Below are 23,313 nucleotides of genomic sequence, written 5' to 3' on the forward strand. Positions count from 1 at the left end.
GTGGGATGTCGTCGACCAAGTGCTGTTGATGAGTTCCGTTCCTCGTGCTATCCTTCCATGCACGTGTCAAGCACCTGTCGAGTGGCTTATGTTGAGTTGATTTACCTGTTAGGCACTTTGATCACGTCGGGGTCACCAATTGTAGGAATGTTCGTCGGGTCGGTCGGTCGGTCGAAATGTGTGGCTGCCGCGGCGATTATTTGTCAGAACACTCACTACTATTTTTGGAAGGAATTTGCACGGGAACTAAAAACACTGGTTGAATCAAAGTTGTTTATTTTAACTTACGATTAATACATGTGGTCGATGGGAGAATTGACAGGATATTAGGTTAGGTAGAGGAAGTACGGTAGCGCTGTGGAAGTGGTACTGTTACAGGGGGACGGTGATAAGAAAAGAGAGCGAGACGTCGTCGTGATAGTATTTTATACCCTGGAACTGCATGGTACCAATCCACCGGCGTTTGTTCTTCTTTGTTGGTTACGTCTTCTAGCAGATGATTAGAGATTATTAACTTGTACGCACTATCTTTGAACGTTTCAGTTATTGTTCTTAGTATAGGTGGTTCTAGTTCCTTGTCTGGAAAATGTAGACAGTACGTACTCGATAGCAAGTAGTTGATCATTACTGATTTTATGTCCTCCATACTGTGATTGTTGTTAAAGAATATGGTTAGCCTGGTTTTGTTGGTGAATATCGTTTGCCTTGCTGCATACAGTTTTCTTTGTTTGTGGCTTTAAATATGACCTGATTCTCGTATAGGTTCACTGCTTTGTAAAATATGGATGCTGTAATAGTGGACTATTAATCGGCATGTTTTTGCAGGTGTCGAATGCTGTTACGTATTCCTTTTTTCGATCGTGATTTTGGTATTCATTTTTAAGCATTTGGTCCAGGGTTTTGTGAATTTTGCAAAATTCTTAATGAATTTCTTATAACAGCCCATTAGTCCAAGGAATGTCCTGATTTCTTTTTGTGTTTTTGGTGTTTTAAAGTCCTTTATTGATCACACATTGTTCGGGTTAGGTTTTATTCCATTCGGTGTTACGACGTGTCCAAGGAATTCCACTGTTTCTCTCATGAATTTCGACTTATCTAACTGTATCTTTAGTCGGTGTTTGTCAAATTTATCAAACACGTGATAGTGCCTTTATGTGTTCTTGCAGTGTTGTCGAGTAAACGATTATATCGTCCATATTATACATCATGCAATTACTCCCAGTTAGTGCCCTTAGTACGTTATCGATCGTCCTTTGGAATGTGGCAGGCGCGTTCTTTAGTTCAAACGGCATTCTTTTGAGTTCGTAGTGGCCATGTTCAACACTGAAAGCTATTTTCGGGACTGACTTTTCTTCTACGTTTATTTAGTGACATGCACTCGCGAGGTCCAAGGTGGTGAAGTATTGGCAAAGACCCAATTTATCCAGTATGTCCAATATGTTAGGTATGGGATATCTGTATCGGTAGCTGTTGACGTGAATTGGTGTCTCATCTGTCGTTTTGATCATGTGTTTTTAATCTGATCGGTGAAGGTTAACTTTTCTCCTTGCTTATAGAACACATTTCCGTAGCTTTTTAGGAGTTGCCTACTTTCTTCCGGATTTAAACAGTCAGCCCTTATTATTATGTTCGACTCCATTCTTGGCTTTTACTTTAGTCACATCTACTTTTGTAGTCACGTCTGAATTTTCATCATAATTTAAATCCGATGTTCCTTGACTATGAAAGTTAACATTTTGTGTATCTCTTCTTAGTGGTGTGGTGCTTATTACAGTCATTGGTTGAGGGTACTGTCCTGTCTTGTCTTTGTCTTTTTACATTTGATGATGGTTTAAAATTGGCGTTGAATCTTTGATTTTGTTGAAAGAGTCTATAATTCCGCTGCTGTGATAAACGGTTTGCTTTATTGGTTCTTTGTAAAAATTCTAGGTGCAATTTTTTTAACGTGGTATCCCCCTTGTAGGTCTAATTAACCAGTATGTGCATTTACTTGGGTAACAATGGTCAATAACGGCAAATGAATTAGACAACACCACTGTTAGTTTCACAGTCATGATTACATTCAGTTGTTGTACTTGGTCAGTTTATGGGCCTAAGTTATGTCGACATTATTAGGATTTTCAATAGTTCTGTTTAAAAGTTGGACAGCTATTATATTTGTATCGACGTTTCCAACTACCTTTGCAGGCAATGGACGGTTTTTCTTTAAAGTATAATACAACATTGAGCTATTAATGTTTTCCTCTCATTAATTTCATATATTTGCGTACATTCCTTAAGCCTCCTGCCTAAATCTTGAATTTTTGGTTTCACTGATTGAAGGGACTCGGTTAAATCTTTCAATTGGCTCGTTTTTTCAACCTTTATTTTTGCTATTGGATAGTAGGAATCTTCTGAACGACCTTTTTTGTTACCACGATTTTCACATGAGCCTAAAATTGATTCTTGACTACTTTCAACTGTGGAACAACTGCAACTTCCTATATTTTCATTGTTATAAATAAACTCTAACGTCGTTTGCTGATCTAAAAAATGGCATTATTAATATAGCTAGTTTTGTATTAAAAAAAATCTTAACCTTATAAATGCACCTAATTAGTGCAACGACAATCAATAAATATCCATTCTATAAATCCAAGTACAATCAAAACGCTATCATTCAGGTACCAGTTTATTAATTCGTTAGCTTTCATCACTTTCATACTTTTTAAAAATCATTAGATTTTTATTGATTTTAAATTTCCCAACGAGAATGAGTTTGATTGCATTGATGATTTTGTAAAAAATCAGAAATCAAACCATATCATAATTAGAATACACCAAACCCAATACCTTACGTTATGATCTTAAAAAATACCTTAAAATGTCTTCTATATATAATCATGACCAGGTACTTATTTTTGACTGTAAAAGATTGATTATATTTTTAATATAATTATGAAATTTTAGGACAATTAACTTTCGTATTATTTGTTTCTTCATTAGGTGATACAGCTCGTAAATATTTTGCCAATAAATAAATGTGCTTGCACATGTTTAACATATACAGCTGTAAGTATGTGAATGCATGTATTGCAATCTGGACAGTTTGTATTATTCTTTTGGATATGGTATAGTCCTTGTGAAGCGGATGATATAACTTGTCACCCATCTTCGCTAGTTAAAATATTGAAGCTTGTGGTGTCACTCGTCTTATGCCTTGACCAGATCTTACTAATATTTGAGTTGGCCTTTCTTTTACTTTCTGCAATAATCTGACCCAATAATTTATTCCGAGAAAATTTTGTAATATCTTGTAAGGCTACATCAGGCCTCTTATTGTGTTTTCCCTTTAAGTAGATATATTTAATTGTTCTATGAATCCATTCGATAAGCATATTTGTGTTCAGACCACTATTTCGACGATAGCAGTAAGACCAGTTAGTCACATTACTGGTGTAATTCTTCATAAAATAGTCATAAAACGCACATGTCCCTGGTTCTTTCAAAAGAGATGCTAAGAAATTTCCATGCATCTCAGCAAGTGCTTGCTGGTCAGTCTCATGCAGAGCTGTGCGTAACTGGTTATAGACAACAATTTGTTTCTCTTTGGAGGGTATTCTATTCAAATTGTTCTTCCCAGTACGTTCAACATGCCACGAGCAATACAGTATAAACGTTGCAGGCATCATTATCTTAGTCGACGCTTTATGGTAGACTTTAGTTATGATACAGCGCGTTTTGTTGTTCATATTAATAATCATATAACATATTAATTTTTTAATTTTAGGAATTACTCGCCTTCCGAAAGTAGCTATGCAAATGGCGATACATTTTTATTCTTGACTAGCTGACCCGACAGACGTCGTACCTCAATCGATAAATAAAAGACCTAATGATCCGTAATTAATTTAAAAAAATGCTCGGTGTGAATGAATTTTTATTATTATGTGCGATTCATTACACATAATGTTTCATACTTAAAAAACAGAGTTTTCCTGCAATACTGGCAATTTATAAGGCTTCAATTAGATATTTACGGACACACGCAGTTTAATGGTGCGTAAATAAACAAAGATGACGGTTTTCCGACGCGCAAACACGCGACCTATAATTGTCCATGTGCGAAACAGGGAAACTCCAAGTTGATTTCCGTAAACTTCCAACGACTGGCCTTGATATTTATTTATAGTCATCGCAAAAGCCAGACGTACTGGAAATTGTAAACGTTTAAAATGGAATGGTAAATCCGTAGTCATCGGTATACGCGGGATTAAGACATCCTCTCCTTTGTATTTTTCCTTTATGATTGTCGCCTCAATGACGTTCATCATTCATCATCTTTTTCACAGCCAGTCTTGTTCCATTGCACAGTAGAAGTTGATTAATGTTACGCAGTATGATGACAACTGATCCTACTTTTAAAAGCAAATTGTGAGGTGGTAATACAGGCAATTCCAATGAATTTAAAAACTCTGTGGGATAATTGACTACGTTGTCCTGGTTCATAACGGTGTCGCCTGATTTGAAGGGAACCAACTGTCCCGGGATAACCAATTATGGTTATTGAACTGTTGCGATATATCTGAGAAAACACGCTGAATAAGCTCCTCTTTTGAGTTTGTGATGTGACAGAAATTTGTGAGTAATGTGATGAATCCGGTCGAGGTGTCCACTGCTACTTTATTATTTCCAATGTCCAACAACTGCTTCGCAAACACATTTGCGGTTTCATCTTTGATGAAATTTTTTTATTTATTACTTAGATGAATTGATTTTAAAAATTTTATTTAATCTTGTTCAATCTAGTTACCTGTTAATTGATTTACCATTTTTATATTAAAATGGTATCCATCTTCCCTCTGTCAGAAGATCAAAGTATATTGTAACGCATCATAAGTCTTGTCTGGTTCAAATATATGTTTTAAATCATTACTCCGACGATGAAGCACAGTATCTCTAGATTATAAATTTTCTCCCACAATGTCAATGGTGGGTGAATTAAACTTCCTTCTGTGTTCACCGGCAGGTGCTCATTCGACTCACAAATTTGTGTTCTGGTGAAGAAACATTAGTAATTCTCGGACAATGGTTCTCTTCAGTGTTGGATTATGACCACAACGCTTATCCATTTCCGCAGCTGAATTGTCCATAAAATAAATTTGTAAAAAGTGATGGTCTGCATCTGGTAGTGGTAACAGCGCCTCCAGTAATTTGTCCAATAATTATTTCTGATATATATTTTAATACAAGCTTGAATATTATAAAAAAAATTGTAATACTTTATTGTATATCAATAAGCAACAAAGATATGAAGATACGTAGTAAATAAGATAAAATGTTATGGTATACCTTGAAAGTAGGCATGAAATTGTAATGTATATGTGTAGCGCTATATCATGTCATCTGGAAACAGCTGTTATATTTCTGAATGTTAACCAAGAAGTGCTTAGAATCATATCTGAATTTTATACAATACTGAATTTTAACGCCTTGCAATATTTATAAATTACTGTCATTTCCCCAATTGTTACCGATTTGTCGGCACTAATCTATTGCCGCTCCATAGTGGAATGCAGCTCGTTCCAGGATTACAGTGGCACTGTGTCTGCGGAACCGCTCGATTTCAATATGTCGTTCTCGCTGTTGTTGTGTTTTATGTGCACGAACTCGTTGCATTCTAAGCCTATCTACTTCATTGTCACTCACTTGATCTGTCTCTCTGGTCATCAGTGCGGTTAGCACGTGAGGTAGCTCTCTGCATATTTGATTGACTGCGACGACCTAAGTCAGGTCGTCTTCGCATCGGCATCGTACATTGTAATTAATCAAGGTGAGAAAAGTTCTCGCGCACTTAGCAGTAAAGTGTCACTGTCACAAAAAATCAACAAAAAAGTAAGCAGTAATCGTCACTCAAAAGGATAGAAAGATAGAAGAAACACTCTTTGTCTGAGGTATCGATCGACATAGAAGATGGATCGATATATTAGTTGGTTGTCAAATGTCAAATAGTATGGTTGCCTTGAAAGATTTATCAATCTACATAAAATTAATATGATATATAGTTAACAACTGTAGTTGGCTAAAATTAAGTTTATTTTTACCTAAAATAATAGCTACTAAACGTAAACCTTTTATGAGAGGATTAACCGAAGTTCCATACACTAGGAATTTTAGTGCAAAGCGATTCAAGGTTTATATAATGCTTAAATTTTATGGCACAAGTAAAAACAAATTTATTAATTATAACAAATAAATTAAAATTTTAATAATTACCTTGAGGTAGTAATTAAAGAAAAAAAATGTGTAGTTATCCAAATAAGTATATGGGCTTAAAGCTACTTAACAAAGATAGTTTGAAATTTTGTTTCATTCTATTAGAGTTAATGGATTAAGGGATATACGGATTAAAGAGTTCATTATAAATTAATTTTTTCATCTCATTCGCCTTTAGGAAATTACGAAGCGGATTAATATGATCCAACAAAACTTAGTCGCAAAGCAAAAAGTCGTATAAGGTATCAATCATTCTAATACAAATTCAATGGGATCGGTTCCAAATTTGTTAAATATTTAACATGGTTTATCATTCAAAATGCATTTTATCCTTTTATTTCATTTAAATAAAATGTACAGACATTTGCACATAAAATAATAACCACAAAAACCAACAATAATCTATAAACAAAAATAAAACAACTTCATGTTACATAAAATATGTATATATACCTATTTTTTTAGTGGCTTTAACCTGAAGAGAATGAAGAGGTGGTACGTTGTTTGTTTTGCCTTCTTGTCTATTTCGTTCTTGCGTGATTTATAACAGCTAATGGCCTAAACGATGTGTAACACTTGTTCAGATTTATAACCACCTCTTTCAATAATTCTCTTTAGAATGTTGGGAGATTCCTTAGATGCGGCCTCATCGGCGCTAGCTGCCTCACCTTTCATTTTCAAATTAGTATTTTATTATTACTTAATTTTCAGACCATTCTCGGCTTGCTTTAAATGTGACATCTTCAGCAGATTCATTAGAATCTTTATTCTTCAAATTTTCGACAATTTTTCCTGGATAGTCATTTGAATCATTTACATTCTCCGTTTGTTATTGCCGTTAATCCATATAATCAATAGTTTTCCCATTTTTTCCATAGTCCTGTTCCTTTGGCGTATTAATATCGATACATTTTAAAGTGCAGCATATTGCAAATATGTTTTAATACGCCTTCTATTTTATCGCGAATAGTTTGAATGGTAGATTTCGCAAGTCCCTTCTAGTTTAGTTCCTAGCGTGACGGCTTCTCTTTTTATCAGTCTTCGAAGGCAGTAATCGTTTCGGTGGCATTTTGTCTAAAAAAACAATAAAATTATAAAATAAGTTTAATAAAAATAAAATACATATTAATTTTTCCCTATTGTTTCCATTGTCCTAATGTCCCTATTGTTTCCAATTTTTTCCATTTAATGTGAACAATCGTAATAAATATGTATAAAAACACTCACAGACAAGCCTAAACCAACCGCTTTATGAGTACACACTAAATAACGCCCGTAAACAAGAGGAAATAGAATAGAGTGTGCATCAAGATGGCTCTTGCGCAAGATTGGCAACATGCGAAACATTTTAGGACATAAATCGAAAGCGTGCCTTAATGGAAGAGGGCAGTTATAGCGAAATTCCGTATAAAGAACGACCCTGTAGCGGGTGAGAATTTACATTTTGATTTTATAACTTCAATTCCAGTTGTTTCTATACGAACAAACGAGGCAGGGCAATATATCATGATACAGAAAATTATTTTATTATACTGTCAATAAGTCTTTGAGGAATATCTTTGATTTTATCCCAAGATATTGCCACGTCTATAATATAACATTTTTTGTCAACTGTCCATAAAATAAATAACTTAGATCCTTTACAATGAGTCTAGATAATGATCTTCCAGATAATAATAATAATAAAAATAACATATGGCGCACATATACTTTTGGTCAAAACAAATAACATAATTTTAACACGGAACGACTCAAAGTTTGTTTTCAGTATAAGAAATCAAAAAGACAGAACTCTAAAAAATTCATGAGACATATATATATATATATATATATATATATATATATATATATATATATATATATATATATACTAGCTGACCCGACAGACTTCGTCCTGTCAAAAAGATTTGTAATGTGGCAGTTTTTGTGCCTACGTATTTTAAAAAATTCTCCTGAACAGAACCATCACCCTGGTGATAGGGCGTTGTGAATAAAAAATAATTAAATAAAACATATATAAGGATTTAAAAGTAAGTAATAGCTTTATTGTTAATCATGTGAATCATAATTATTATTATTATTATCATTGTAGTGCTTTGTGGTATACGATGTTTTTTGTTTGATTACCTGGCGCATAGATAAACAAATCTGATGGTTTTCCAACACGGGAACAGGCAACATACAATTGACCATGTGAGAAACATGGGTTTTCTAGATTAATACCACAAACACTTAATGATTGCCCCTGGGACTTGTTTATAGTCATAGCAAAAGCAAGCCGCACTGGAAACTGTAGTCGTTTAAACTCAAATGGCACATCAGTCGGAATCATTGGGATGCACGGTATGAGAACATCTTTTCCTTTATACTTTCCTTTGAGTATAGTTGCTTCTATCACATTGTTTAGTAATTTTTTTATCGCTAACCGTGTACCGTTGCAAAGACGCGGTTGGTTGATATTTCGCAACATTATAACCACCGATCCAACCTTTAATTGAAGATTGTGAGGTGGCAATCCTGGCAAATCCAGCGAGTTTAAAAATTCCGGTGGATAGTTGACTACATCATCTTGATTAGTAGCCGAATCAACTGATTCATATATCCTCAATTCGCCTGTAATTTGTTCTTGAATTTTGAAATTTAACTCATTTACATCTATGTTTTTTGCAGCCAGTATAGCCCGTCCGCTCAACCTATCATGGTTTCTGTAATTTTGAGAAACATCTGGAAACACCTTCTGAATAAGTTCATCTTTTGATCGAGTTAACTGACAAAAACTTTGAGGAAAGTTAATGCAGCCAGTCAACATGTCTATAGGAAATTTGCCATTACCAATGTCAATGAGTTGTTTAGAGAATATGTTTCCAGATTGGTCATTTTGCAACTCGACACGCATATTCTTGCTTAAATGAAGTACTTTGACATGTTTCCACAAATTGGAGGACTTTAGGCATGCATTGAGTTCATCAGCTGGCGTTGATCGTGGAATCACTGGCAATGTTTGACGAAAATCTCCTGTTAATAAAATCATTGCACCACCAAATCGGTTATTATTGCTACGTAGATCTTTTAAGGTTCTGTCTAAAGCCTCCATAGATTTTTTATGTGCCATCGTGCATTCATCCCAAACAATCAATTTACATTGCTGCAAAACCTTTGCCATTGCAGAGTTCTTCGAAACGTTGCAGGTTGGAGTTTCATTGCTTTGCATATTTAATGGCAATTTTAGTGCTGAATGGGCTGTTCGACCACCTTCAAGCAAAGTTACTGCGATTCCCGACGAAGCGAGTGCAAGTGCAATTTTATTTTGTGAGCGAATTGTTGCTAATATTTATGAAATCAAAAAAGTTTTTCCTGTACCACCAGGTGCATCTAAGAAGTAAATCCCTCCAGTTTCATCATTTGTTACTTTCATAAGAGTTTCAAATACATACTTCTGTTCATTTAACAGTGGAAGATTTGTTTGAATTAATTCTTTCAAAGCGTTGAGATCATACATTCTTTCTCGATGCAACTCTTGGTTAAAAGCGTCATGCATTGGACGATTGGGCGCGGTCAGGCCTAATTGAATTAATAGTTTGTTTGACATTATCAAGCACACGTCCTCAATTGAAATCAATGCTTCATTGTAAATTTCTTCACTGATTTGTATATTTGGATTTCCCATTCTATTCCGTATTTGATACAAAATATCATCACACATATAATCTTTGTACTTCATCCACAAATCAATTGGGTTTGATGGGAAGCATGTAGATATGATTATAGAAAACAATGTTCGTATTTGATGAGCGTGTGATGATATTACAGCATCATTGAGAGTTTGATCCCAATGAGCGTCATTTTCAAGCAATTGCAAACGTTGACAGGCTTCTCTGTAGGATCCACACAATTCACCATCAACAGTTCGTAACTGTTGGAATGATGTTGGGCCACGTACATTGACTAATAGCAGTCGTAAATAAAAACATTCATCATTGCTTGGATGTACTGAATAAATCCGGCCAATCGCATCGGTGGAATATACATCTGTATATCCTGGAACTGGTTTTCCTTGTTTCCATCGTATAAATCTCCATGAGGATTGATTCCAGGTATAATATTTTGGCATTTCAGAATATAGCAATGTTTGTGCGAAATCATCGTTTTGGCATGTCTCAAAAAAACTGGTTAATGTAGTAGATGGTGGCTGAGCAGCTCTTTGTACTGCGTTCTGTGCTGTAAAATACACTCTTTGTCCATTTTCTAAATGCACAGCTAAGTGAACAACAGAAGGGTGTCTCTCATGAATAGGAAAAGAAAATATTCGCCAAACTGCTTCATTACTACTGACATAGCGGCCCATTTGGTATTGGGTAACTTCATCATTAGAATTCTCTGCACCAATTCCAATCACAGCCATATCACTCCCTTTGGTTACATATTTGCAAATGTATTTAATCGATTTCACTGAATGGCAAGATTCAACGTTGATGTGTGCTTTGAATGTCTTTGATAAAATGGGTGAATATGGAACAATCCAACGATTATCTATTTCAATATCTTGTTGATTTAATTTGACAATTGTTGATTTTCCATTGTCTGCTGTCGATCTGCGACGATACAATGGATAACCGTCATTACCAGTAATTGTTTCCGATATTAATGTCCGTGGATATCGTTTTGAACATTTACCATCCATCATACACGGTGAATTTTGATTAAGAGTTCCACAGGGACCATGTATCATGTTTTTGATAACTACCTCATGCAATCCAGGATCTACTTGTACATTAGGGATTTCAGCTCATATCACTGCATCAACTTCATTTGGCCTTATCTTTTCAACCAACCAAATCAAAATGTGTGCATGTGCCAATCCTCGTTTCTGCCACTCCACAGAATACATCCAGCAGCGTGTCTCACCAAACACATTATGTTTTACGATGAAATTCATTAAAGATTTCAACTTTTGTCTAAAGACTCTGGCTGTAATATCATGACGATCAATATTGGGTGATTGCCCAGGGAATAACTCCTGCTTAATTTCTATCCATTGCGGATTGCATGTAAATGTGATGAACAAATCTGCTGTACCATAATGACGAACATATGACATGGCATCTTGAGCATATTCGTGCATATGCCGAGGGCTTCCGATGTATGTTGCTGGAAGAATAGTCATCCGACCGACATTCTGTGCATTTCCATCAGTATTAATCGCATCTCGAAGGTGAATATACTCTTCAGATCGGAGTTTGGTTTGATTCAACCTGATGAATCTCTCCGTTTCAATTTTAACATACATGTCAACAACATATTTGTGATATAATCGCCGACATTTCAATATGTGATTATCTTCATTTTCCCGAATCATTAGGCGGTATGAATAATAGTTCAATGAACTGAATTTTTTGTTGGTTTCAGAACCTGTAAATAGATTTTGTTTTAATAACATTCAAATATAAAATTAAAATACATAATATAGTGACTGAGATATTATCGCCATAGCTAAACTAATATTTTAGTTACCTGTAATGGGATTTATCATTTTTATTGAGAAATCGTAGCCATCTTCACCTTGCCAAAATATAATGGGATATTGCAGTGCATCATATGAGCGGTGTGTTTCCTTTATACGTTGTAATTGATCATTCCGACGATGTAAAACAATATCACGGGATTCCAAGTTTCCTCCAACTACAACGATAGCAACTTCATCAATAGTTGGTGCATTAAAACGTCTTGTATGTTGACCTGCAGGTGTTTTATCAGCTCTGATTACAATTTTGTGATTATCGGATGGCATCAGATCCAGGGCAGTTTTAAACAATATAATCAATTGATTGTGTTGATGAAATAAAGTTTGTAATTGTTCTACAATAGACCTCTTTACTAAATTGTTATGTGCACAACGCAGATCAATTTCTTGTGGTGAATTGCTCATAAAATAAATTTGCAGGAATTTGTTGTCGCTATCTGACACTGGTAAGAGTGAACCTGCTCTGTGATATATTTGCCCTTGTATCTGTAAATAAAAAAAATATTATGGTGTGGTATAAATTAATAAATTGTCAGTGATCAAACTTAAATAATATTTGATCTTAAAAAGTATATATTTAGTTTTAACTAATATCTATCAAATATAAAATATAATAAAAGTGTCACTGAAACTGAATCACCATATAATATGATGACTAAGTGATATATTTCGTAATGATTAAGAAATTGAAGATTAGTAACACATCTTAACTTTGGTGACAGAAAATTTTGCTCGCTAAAATAATTATGAGTAACTGCTATAATACATACCTTGAAAGTTGGCATAAAATTTTCCCGAACTACATTTGTTGCCCCAAATGAAGTCATTTGAAAGCAATTGTTATATTGTTGGATATGTGTCAAAAAGTGTATAGAATCTGTTCCTATTCCTGAAACCAATGAGTGCAATGGTTCTGGTGGTGGATCCAATGGTATCAATTTCACTTTACCATTTGCGCAACACAATCCATTGGCTTCGTTTTTGTATTTTAATGCCTTACAGTGTGAGCAAACCAAGTTCATAGAACCAATAACAACACATTGGTAGTTACTGTAGTCAATTGACACATCATAACTGAAAGCAGCTCGATTCAAACTTGCGCGATTATTAGTTGAATGTCGCGCTCGCGCTTCACGCGTTTGTGATATCCGAATTCTTTCACGTTCATTTCCGTCGTCACCTTCTTGTGCAGTACGATTAGATCGGTAATTAGCTTGGTTTATAGCATTTCTGGTTCTTCTACCTAAATTGCTTCGTCTTATAGGAGGCATATCAAATATAAATTATTTTTTCACTAATCACGAACTAAACAAACACTAAATAACTAAACACTCTGCACAAAACACGATATACGAATTTATTTCGTGTATCAGTTGACAAAAGCAAACTCAGTAGATTAGGTAACAAACAACTTTATTAATTATTAAAAATAATAAAACACTGTTGGTAACGCGATTTTTGTTTGACTGATGTAATGACGTGGAAACTGATGCATTTTATCTCGCGTGCCGAAACTAATACAAAAGAAACGCGAGTTTCGGAACGCGACATTAAACTCCTCCAACTATGTATTCTGTACTCCAACGCACACACGCACATTGTTTTGATAGATATGATCTTTGACGTTAGGAACACACCTACATTGCTTAGACAACAGTGAGTGCTTGTAATTTAATATGAACTTTATACCATAGCAATAAAGCTCAAAGTGGCTACGTTTTAGTTACAAATCATTTGTATGGGAAAAAGAAAAGGGCTATTTTTAAGGTTTTTCCCAGCAATAATTCTAATTTTTCTCGCTGTAAAAACCATCCTTGAACTTCAACGAACATTTAAAAAAAAGATTTGGCCAAATTGGTCCAGGCGTTGTTGAGTTATGCGCTTACCAACACATTTTGCGATTCATTTTTATATTATAGATGTATATATACATATATATGTGTATATATATATATATATATGTGTATATATATATATATATATATATATATATATATATATATATATGTGTATATATATATATATATATATATATATATATATATTATATATATATATATATATATATATATATATATATATATATATATATTTATATATATATATATATATATATATATATATATATATATATATATATACATGATCAACTGTTCTCATCATTTTTATTTCTTTTAATTCAAACTTGCTATAACACAAATTAGTGAACAAAAGAAAGTAACACAGATTTTTGAAAAACTACTACTTAAAATTAAATAACTTAATTTTGTCTTCTAAATCGATTAATATCTCGATATATGATTTTAGTGATAGGTTTAGTATTTGGGGATATGGCTCGGTGAAAGTAGATAGGATGGAATGAAACAGTTGTATACATGATGCATACATTTATTGACGTTATATATAATATAAAGAAATACAGAGAGAGATAGAGTGTGACCTGAGAGACGCCCAGGAAATCTATGGTGGCATATCTGAAAAATCTTCGTCAATGACTGAATGATCCAAAGTGCCTTTCGTTGATGATGATGTGCCTTCTTCGTTTTAATTAATTGTAGTTAGTCACTGCATATTCAACATTTTGGATAACATTTTTTTGAAAATTTTAAAGGTTATCTCTCAACGCTCTACATGTACATAAATACTAAATAATACACCATACCCAGATTTAATCTATAGAAACACTTTATATAAATGTAACATATAATATAACAATTTATCCTTAACTCCACCAACTATATAGAAATGAAATAAAATAATATATATTATAAAAGAATATATGAAAAAAAATATACGTGAGAATAACTAAATAACTATGATATTAACTATGAATATATAACCTGCCAATCAAATGATATATGTTAGTTCATCAGATATGTTTAGACTATAAAGTTAAGATTTTAATTAATCTTACTTTACCTACTTTGCTGATTAAATTCACTTTACTTGAAATGGACTTGAAAGGATAATGATATTAAAACTTTCATAAAATTTAATTATTATTGCATAATAGAGAAGCGGAGAAGAATATGTGCAACAACTTACAAATAGATCGGTAACATTCATAAAATATAATTTATATAAAATATACTTAGAATTTTTAACATGTTAAGAGGTTATGAATTAACTTGTAAATAACTTCTCAATTTTTTTGGATTCAGTAATTAAATTTTTAAGCTTTTTTTCCTGTTTTTAAGAAATTAAATTCAACTTCTTCTAACCATCTCGATTTACTTTTCCTTTTTTTTTTTGATTTTGTGTGACCTAACGTGAAATTTTATTTCAGTCACTTATTTTTAGTCACTTTCAATACACGTCCTAGACACTTCACTCCCTGTTATTTCATTGATTAATATTATTTTTGCTCCAAATGTTATTTTTATCTTAAGTGTCTTAAGCTTATTCTCTTCAAGAATATTTAGTTTACGTACAATGCTGTGTTTGGTTTTATAATTATATGTTTTATTTTTGCGTCTCTACTCCATTTCTTGATGTCATGGTTTGTAGGTGTTTAAATTTGTCTGCTCGTCAAACATTTCTTTTATCCTTCTCATTTTCTTACTGTTTGTATTTTAAACTTTTTTTTTACTTTCGTTGTTTCACGTATATTATTTCAGCTATTGTGATTGGGTTTAATGATATGCGTTTGAATAAAAAATATATCTGTATGTGTAGAAAACCAATAGTCTGAATAAGATATAACTTGGGTATACTTAAAATTATTCACGTATTTTAATTTTTTTTTTAAATTTCTGTGGAAGGTGTAGAACAAGAACTTGGATCTTCCAAATCTTCAGATGGAGAGCGGTTTGGGGCGGGAAATTTGTGATAATCTGTAGATGGTTGGTGGGGATCTGCTAAAGGCGGTGCATTTGCGGAAGTTACAAAACAGGAACACTTATTATTTAGCTCATTATAGTGGGTAGATGGAGAGTGGTTGCCGATCGGCAATGGTCGATGAATTGAAGAAGGTGGGTGAATATGTACGATAATTGAAATAGGACCTGTGGAACTGCGGTGATAATTTTCGTTAGGTGAATAAAGGTGTATATGATAAGGTGGTTGAAAATTTGAGGGACATGTGTATTCTGAACTGTGTGGACAATAATAATCCGTTGCGGGAGGTGTGCGTGTATTCTTAAAATTTGAAGGACAGTATGCGCAAGGTCTGTGATAATTCTTAGAATGCACTGGACATTCTGCAGGAGTTGTGCGATAATCCTTGGAATCTGGAGGATATTTTGCAAGAGGTATGCCATGATCTTTGGAATGTGATGGACTTTCTGCAGGAGTTATGCCATAATCATTGGAAACTTCAGGAAATATTGCAGGTGGTGTGCCATGATCTGTGGAATGTGATGGATATTCTGTAGGAGTAGTGCTGTAATCATTGGAAGCTGGAGGAAATTTTGCGGAAGGTATCCCGTTGTCTTTGGAATGTGATGGACTTTCTGCAGGAGTTATGCCATAATCATTGGAAACTTCAGGAAATATTACAGGTGGTGTGCCATGATCTGTGGAATGTGATGGATATTCTATAGGAGTAGTGCTGTAATCATTGGAAGCTGAAGGAAATTTTGCGGAAGGTATCCCGTTGTCTTTGGATTGTGATGGATATTCTGCAGGAGTTTTGCGAGAATCATCAGGACCTAGAGAGTCAGTAGTAACGTGGGCGGGTTTATTTGCATTCTCTTTGGCCATTTGATTAACAATTACGGTAGGGATGTTGTTGGTACTAGCATGCTCCTTCTTCATTGCTGCTTTCTGGGACGTATACAACATTTTGGTTTTTACACCTGTTAATGGAAGTGTGAATACTTCGGACTTCAACTTAAAAATAGTTTGCGGAATGATCGGATCTCTCAATCCATTTTTCTCGTGCTCTGTAGCAGCATCAGCTAATATCCTTTTCTGTTCATTGTGCTGTTTCAGTAGATCTTCTAAGCCTGTCACTTTTGTGATATTACAGTTTCCGCCAGATGACTTTTCCCTGTATATCAAACACAATATTTAGTACCTAATAAAGTTTTTACTTTGTTTTAATTTTACATTCGTGAAAAAATAATCGAACGCTTATTAAATTGAAATGTTTTTATAAAATAAAATGAATTCTCGAGTAGTGTACTAGTACAGACGTTAAAGTAGAATATCTAAAATGGATGGAGAGAACAGTATAGTTATAAGCCTCAATATTCTTAGATTTTAGGAGGCGGATGGAGTACTCACTAAACTAGCTATTCAATGGTTACAGAATGATAAAAAAACCATCGTAGTTTCAATAATATGCGACATTTTAAAGATAATAAATTTGTATGCAGTACACATATTGAAATCTTATATATAGCTACAGTTATTGATGCTTCATGACAATGAATTGCAAGACTTACTGGACATAAGCCTAACCCAAATTTTCAAATAAATTTACAACAGCTTAACTGTATTTAGACGTTTACAAGCGATGAAAAGGCCCAAAAGAAGAAATAAATTAAGTCAAATCTGCAATTTCAACATCCCAATTTCATTGCTTGATAGATAAAAAAAGAGTTTTCTGTGATATATTGTCACTGATGGTTCATGAAATTGTGCCAAGCATTGCTCATGTGTCTTGAATTAGTCTAGGAAAGCCATCCACATTGACCCGAAGTCTTTCTGTGCGCCTAGTGGGCAACCAACAACGTTTAGTATATGACGAGCTGCTAAAACTAAATGAAACTGCCTTATGTAAAAAAATACTAAATACAATACTATCGTTTAAGAAGGACAAAGCCACCCTCAGGTACGGCAATACATACTGTAAGACTGTGAAGGATATATGCAATGCAATTTGTCTCTTGTCTTAAAGAGGAGACTAATAGTTGCTATGGTTAATATTTCGTTAATTCTCCTGTTAAAATTAACATTTTTTTATTATTTAATACTAGGAATTAATTTCAACCCAATTACTTTTTCACAAAAATGATATATCTAGATAAATGAATATACCTAGATTCCAGTTATAAGTTTGTGTACTTACCGAGTAATTAGATAGTTTATGTATTCTGCATAAGAATCGGTAGAGGTAGTATTTCTTTGCAGAAAATGTGCAAATGTAGCATTGGTCTTGGTCATCACACCGAGTTCATTTTTATAATCCGTTAGTTTTTTTTCTGCAACTTTAATGAAGTCTTTTGTTATCTTTACGGCCTCCTCTTGGGTAAGTTTCGTATCAGGAACACTTTTATTTGTCTTATTCACAACTACTTTCTTGGTTAAATAGTACGCATGCATGTGCATGGTATAGTGACATCCACAAACCTGGCAATACGGATTGCCGTTCATAGCTGCACAATACGCCAGCTCAGGAGTTCCAATTACTTCACGTGGTACATTTTGTAGATTACATGGCTTATGACATTGTGTTTTATAATGATATTCATTACGGTCACCAATCTAAAACAATATTAAGGTGGTAAATTATCTTATAGAAATAATAATTTTTGTAAAATGCGAGAGCTTCTATCATATATGAATTTAACAGGTTATCGGAAAATCATTACCGATATTTAAAAAAAAAAGCTAATGTATTGGCCATCTGATTCTATACATCTTGTCCATCTTTCAGTTAATCATTTCTAATTCGAAATTGGCGAAGTTCTGTTCTATCTTGCGACAAAAACAATTTGGCCTTGGAGTCGATGGGCCGGCTTCGCCAGGTGATAGCCATGATATTTTGCGCTTCTGGTCTTCCATTCTAGCTTCAAAATACAAATACAATTCCGCAACTCTAAATTCAATATAATTTAACAGTCAATTACATTTATTATACTGTCTTCATGAGTTTCTAAATATTAAAATTACGATGAAACGTATTTGAGATAATTACTCCATTCTGTTTTCATAATTTTAAAGTAAAACTAAAATATAGCATTAATTAACACTGCCGATTGCCCAGTTAAATTGATTTAAAATGAACCGATCCAAGCAGTTATCTCCGTCCTTTACTCTCTCACAATTTATACGGGAAGGAATTCGTACATCTTCGTCTGATATCACCAATGAATAAGAACAGCCGAATTGTACATTTTACTGAAAATAGTAATTACTATTTACCAAGGGATTCCACAGGTGGTTTTGAACAAGAACAACCTATTGTGCCTGTTTGAATGAATTGTAGTTTAAGTCACTCGATAATATATGCATTAGATGTACTATGATTTTTATTTCATAATTTATTTATATTAGATAGTTTTTATTAGCGTTGGGAACCATCGACTGAAATCAGCTATCGACTGTTAAGTAATTGACTACATTTTGCTATCAACTGTTTCAGTCACTATTTTTGGTTCGACTGATTTTACTACTTTTTACCAGTGACTGTTTCAGTCACTATTTTCGGTCCGACTGATTTTGTTACTATTTACTATCAACTGTTTCAGTCGTGTACTTTTAGTTATTATTTTTGGTTCCACTAGTTTCACTCGACTGATTTTAACGTTCTGTTCTGTCATCCTAGCCGCGACATTGACGACAATGTACCCAATTTATGCTTACATAGATTTATATGTAATATGTATAGTTTTTTTTATAGTTTGCTTGTAAATAAAAATACATTGTATATTAATATGCAGCATTTTGGAACGATATTTTTCAAGATTATTAATGTAATAGGATGAAAAGATTAAAATTGTGAGTGATAAATAGTAAAATACTTTTGACTGTCTTTATTATAATTATAGGTAATATTTCGATTACTTTCTCAATTTTTGTTAAAACCTATTTCCGTTCAATAATAAATAAAGCATTTATTTATTTTAAAAAGCTCTAGTAGTTATTGTGCAATCATTTTTAATTATGTCATAGATTAATTTTTTTTTTCTATAATTAGGTATATGTTTAATTTTTATTTAGTATTTATGGTTATTGCATATCTTTTGTGTTTAGGTTTTATTTAATTTCTATTGTATTATTGTTCTATTTATTATAGTATATTATTTAAAAATAGCAATTAACATATTAAAATACGTTAAAATATTTGTGGAGTACTATTCCATTCCATAGAAAAATTCCATTCCTTTTTACAAATCCACAGAATATTCAAATAAAAAGTAATTCTACTTCGCTTAAAATGAAATTATTAATTGCATGTTAATAGTATTCAGTAATTATTTTTTTCCTTTTCTTTTTTAAATTAAACTCTAAATTCAATATAATTTAACAGTCAATTACATTTATTATACTGTCTTCATGAGTTTCTAAATATTAAAATTACGATGAAACGTTTTCTTTTTTAAAGTTAAAGTTTAAGGTTATACCACCGTTGGAAAATATAAGCACATATAAAATTAACTGCTCCAAGCAATTATTTCCGTCCTTTCCTATCTCACATTTTATACAGGAAAGGAGTCGTATATCTTCGTTTGACATCACGAATTTAAAAAAACTGCATCTACCGTGCATTTACACCGTATACTAGTTTTTTGACTATCGACTGTTTTCAAACGATAGTTTCAACACTAGTTTTTATATATCGAAGCTAAAATGCGTAAAATGTTAAAGTTATGTACGGTAACATTGCAACGTTTTGACGTCGTATATTGAAATGACGTCAGTTCACTATTACATTGAATGGATCATATTTAGCGTTAATTTAATGAAACGCCAAAAAAAATGAGTTACGAAATTTAGCCTAAACTTACCTTGTATACTTCACAGCATTTAACAGCTGTACAAACTGTGATTGGATAGTTGAGATGGGTTACTACTATTTCAACCGAAGGAATGCAGTGTTTCCGTTGCAGTTCTTCGGGACTACTATTTTGTAGGTCTATAGATTGTGTGTATTGTTGCAATGTCACTATATTATCTTGTATAAGTTGCATAGTATCGACCATGGGTTTTCTGAGCTCATCGATTATTCGTATGGCTTCATTGATGGCGTTAATGTCTTGTGTAATATGAGGTGTGAGTTTTCCGATAAAATCGATCATTCTGAAATGCACGTTTTTTATCATCATGTTTATAGTTTTGAGTTTCTTCAGTAGGTTGGAAATGAAAATACATTTTTTTTTATTTTCAGAAATAATTTTTCAAGGGCATAAAAAAGGGAACATATCACTCTTGAATCTAATTGTTTTGATGAGTGATATGAACAGTAATAACTAGCATCGGAAACTATCGTTTGTTTAGCAATTTACTACTTGATCGACTGATTTAGTCTTTATTTTCGGTTCGACTGATAGTTTTATTCGACTAATTTTTAATGTTCTGACTTTGCCGTTCTAGTTGCGATCTTTAATGTGTCGAATTTATGTTTATATACATTTGTAAGTAGTATATATGGTTTTATGTTTCTTTTCCTAGTATGATTGTAAATAACAATATATTATTTATTACTAAAGAATGTAAAACAACAACATTTTGATCGTTATTTATCAACTCTTGCGTTTTTTAACTGTCTTTTCGATTTTTTAAGTCTCAAACGCACCAATGTTCAAGCCTTCTGAATGTTCAAACTTCCTTCATTCAGGTTTCAAGCAATAATAATTTTAAAATATTAACGGTAAATAAAAATGTTATTGTATTTAATCGCATCCTTTATGCTATGGTTGTAAAGATTGATGAAGGATTAAGATGAACATATTTACTACTCATTACCCCATTCATCTTTACAATCAAGTTAAATATATGCAAAAAAATTATAGCAATTACCTAATTCCTTTTCTTTCCAAGAGACAGTTCGAAATGAAACATGTACATTTCCGTCACGTGGTTTAAAAAAATGAGTAAGAAAATATTGGAATTTCAGTCTCCAGTTTTTTTACTCTCGACTAGATTGTTTTGGGACTACCGATTGATTCGACTATTTTCAGTTGATAGTTCCCATCGCTAGTTATTTATTACCTTGATTGAAAATAATTTCGAAACATCTCGTGATGCATTTTATTTAAAACTTAAAAACGTGAATTACTCTTTTTGGACGTGTAGTGTTAAGAGAACAATAAATAAATTGTCGTACCTAAAAAACTCAGATTGGTCGTGGTTCCAGCTCGTGATGGCCTTTTGTCTAACTTCGGTACTCAGTTGAACACCTTGCTGGATGGCGGCTAGATAACGGAAACTCTCGTTTTCGAAACAGAATTTGTTGTTATTTAAACCAAATTTGAAGTACGCTGATTTATCGGAGCTTTGGGCTGCAACCCAGTTCGACATTTGAATAGTTTGACTTGCTATGTAGTTCTTCGTTTGGATACCCGTAAAGACAAACACGAAATTATTGAAGATATTCCCATGTAGATTGTTAATGATCTGCGATATGTATGGTATAGCATCAGCTTGTTGCGGCTTGCACAAGTAACAAATGGCATGTAACTCGCATAAGCCACTGATATAAGTCAAAATATTTTCACAGATAATTTTGTCTTGATTGATATCTCCCGTGTCTCTCATCCCGGGCGTATCGATGAGTCGAATTTTATACCCTCCACTATTAAGTACAAAACTTCGAAATTGAGTGGGAACATCTCCCGGTCCGAACAACTGGCTTCTGTTATCGGTGGTTCTAACATGTATCGTTTTAACGTTACCATTATTGTCGGACATAGTAAATTCAGTTGGAGTCACAATCGTTAATTTTCCTCGTTCTGTGTCGTAGAAATTTCCACATTCCAAATAATTAAAAATCGAATTTATGAAAATGGATTTTTCCTCTCCAGTATCACCCAATAAGAGAACATTAATGTGTTTCTTTTCCACAGTTCCTGCAAATAAATCATTATTGATTATTATTATACCAGGTGTATTATAGCCAATATACTTTTTTTAATAGATGTCGCTAGGGTTAAATATGCAACGTCATGGTTTGAAACATATACAATTTTCTTCTACTGACATCAAGCTTCAAGGCTATATGTATTATATTTTGCACATGTAATGCCGTCATAGATTTATACCTCTTTGAAAACACCAAGTTTCCTGCCAGAAAACGTGCATATACGGCACGTATATCTCTTTCTTATCTTACTTAAGCGAAAGAAAAAAAACTGCTGAAAATCTTCGCTTACTGGCGTAAACTTACGGTCAGCATACACTCTAACCTTAAGACATGTTAGGCACGCTTCGAAAATTCGATAGAGGTAATTTCGACTTGGAAGACAATGAATATTCTGGTAGACCTGAAAAGATTAAAGATGCGAAACTGCGAAAGTTATTGGATGAAGATCCAACACAAGTTCAAAAACGATTGAGTGAAGCATTAAATATGGTTTAAGAAACCGTAAACATGAAAACTCCACGTGGCACTAATCCCACATGAATTGAATGACCGGCAAATGGAAAATCCAAAAATCGTCTAAGAAGTGCTGCTTCACAGGTGTAATCGTAAGTTATATCTGCACCCAATAGTGTGAGTCACTTAAAATCCTAAGCGCAAAAAATCATAGTTGGCCAAAACCGATCTATCGATTCCAAAGTCAAATCGTTTTGGTTGTAGGACAATGCTCTGTGTTTGGTAGGATCAAAGTGATGTGGTGTATTACCAACCCTTGAAGGTTAGATAAACA

At 33.3% G+C, this 23,313-nt stretch overlaps 2 protein-coding genes across 3 annotated transcripts in view; both read right to left on the reverse strand.

Moving 5' to 3' along the window:
- Window positions 1-1,929: 1,929 nt before the first annotated feature.
- LOC143200182 (ATP-dependent DNA helicase PIF1-like) lies at window positions 1,930-9,886 on the reverse strand. Its single transcript, XM_076410590.1, has 2 exons — window positions 6,709-9,886; window positions 1,930-2,525 (listed from the first exon to the last, which is right to left on the reverse strand). Exon 1 carries the CDS (start codon window positions 9,464-9,466, stop codon window positions 8,339-8,341), a length of 1,128 nt encoding a protein of 375 aa, XP_076266705.1. The 5' UTR covers window positions 9,467-9,886; the 3' UTR covers window positions 1,930-2,525; window positions 6,709-8,338.
- A 5,556-nt stretch (window positions 9,887-15,442) lies between these two features.
- Window positions 15,443-23,313, reverse strand: part of LOC143199869 (uncharacterized) — a 54,363-nt gene continuing 46,492 nt past the window's right edge. For both annotated transcript variants that reach the window (XM_076409989.1, XM_076409988.1), the window contains 4 exons: window positions 21,771-22,512; window positions 20,452-20,743; window positions 17,790-18,205; window positions 15,443-16,766 (listed from right to left, as the gene is read on the reverse strand). In XM_076409989.1, the coding sequence (XP_076266104.1) occupies window positions 15,521-16,766; window positions 17,790-18,205; window positions 20,452-20,743; window positions 21,771-22,512 (2,696 nt within the window). In that variant the 3' untranslated portion in view covers window positions 15,443-15,520. The remainder of the gene's footprint in view (window positions 16,767-17,789; window positions 18,206-20,451; window positions 20,744-21,770; window positions 22,513-23,313) is intronic.

The sequence above is a fragment of the Rhynchophorus ferrugineus genome, unplaced genomic scaffold, assembly GCF_030347505.1.
Source record: "Rhynchophorus ferrugineus isolate W39M unplaced genomic scaffold, kcgeb_rfMv2 rfM7, whole genome shotgun sequence".
Taxonomy (NCBI): domain Eukaryota; kingdom Metazoa; phylum Arthropoda; class Insecta; order Coleoptera; family Curculionidae; genus Rhynchophorus; species Rhynchophorus ferrugineus.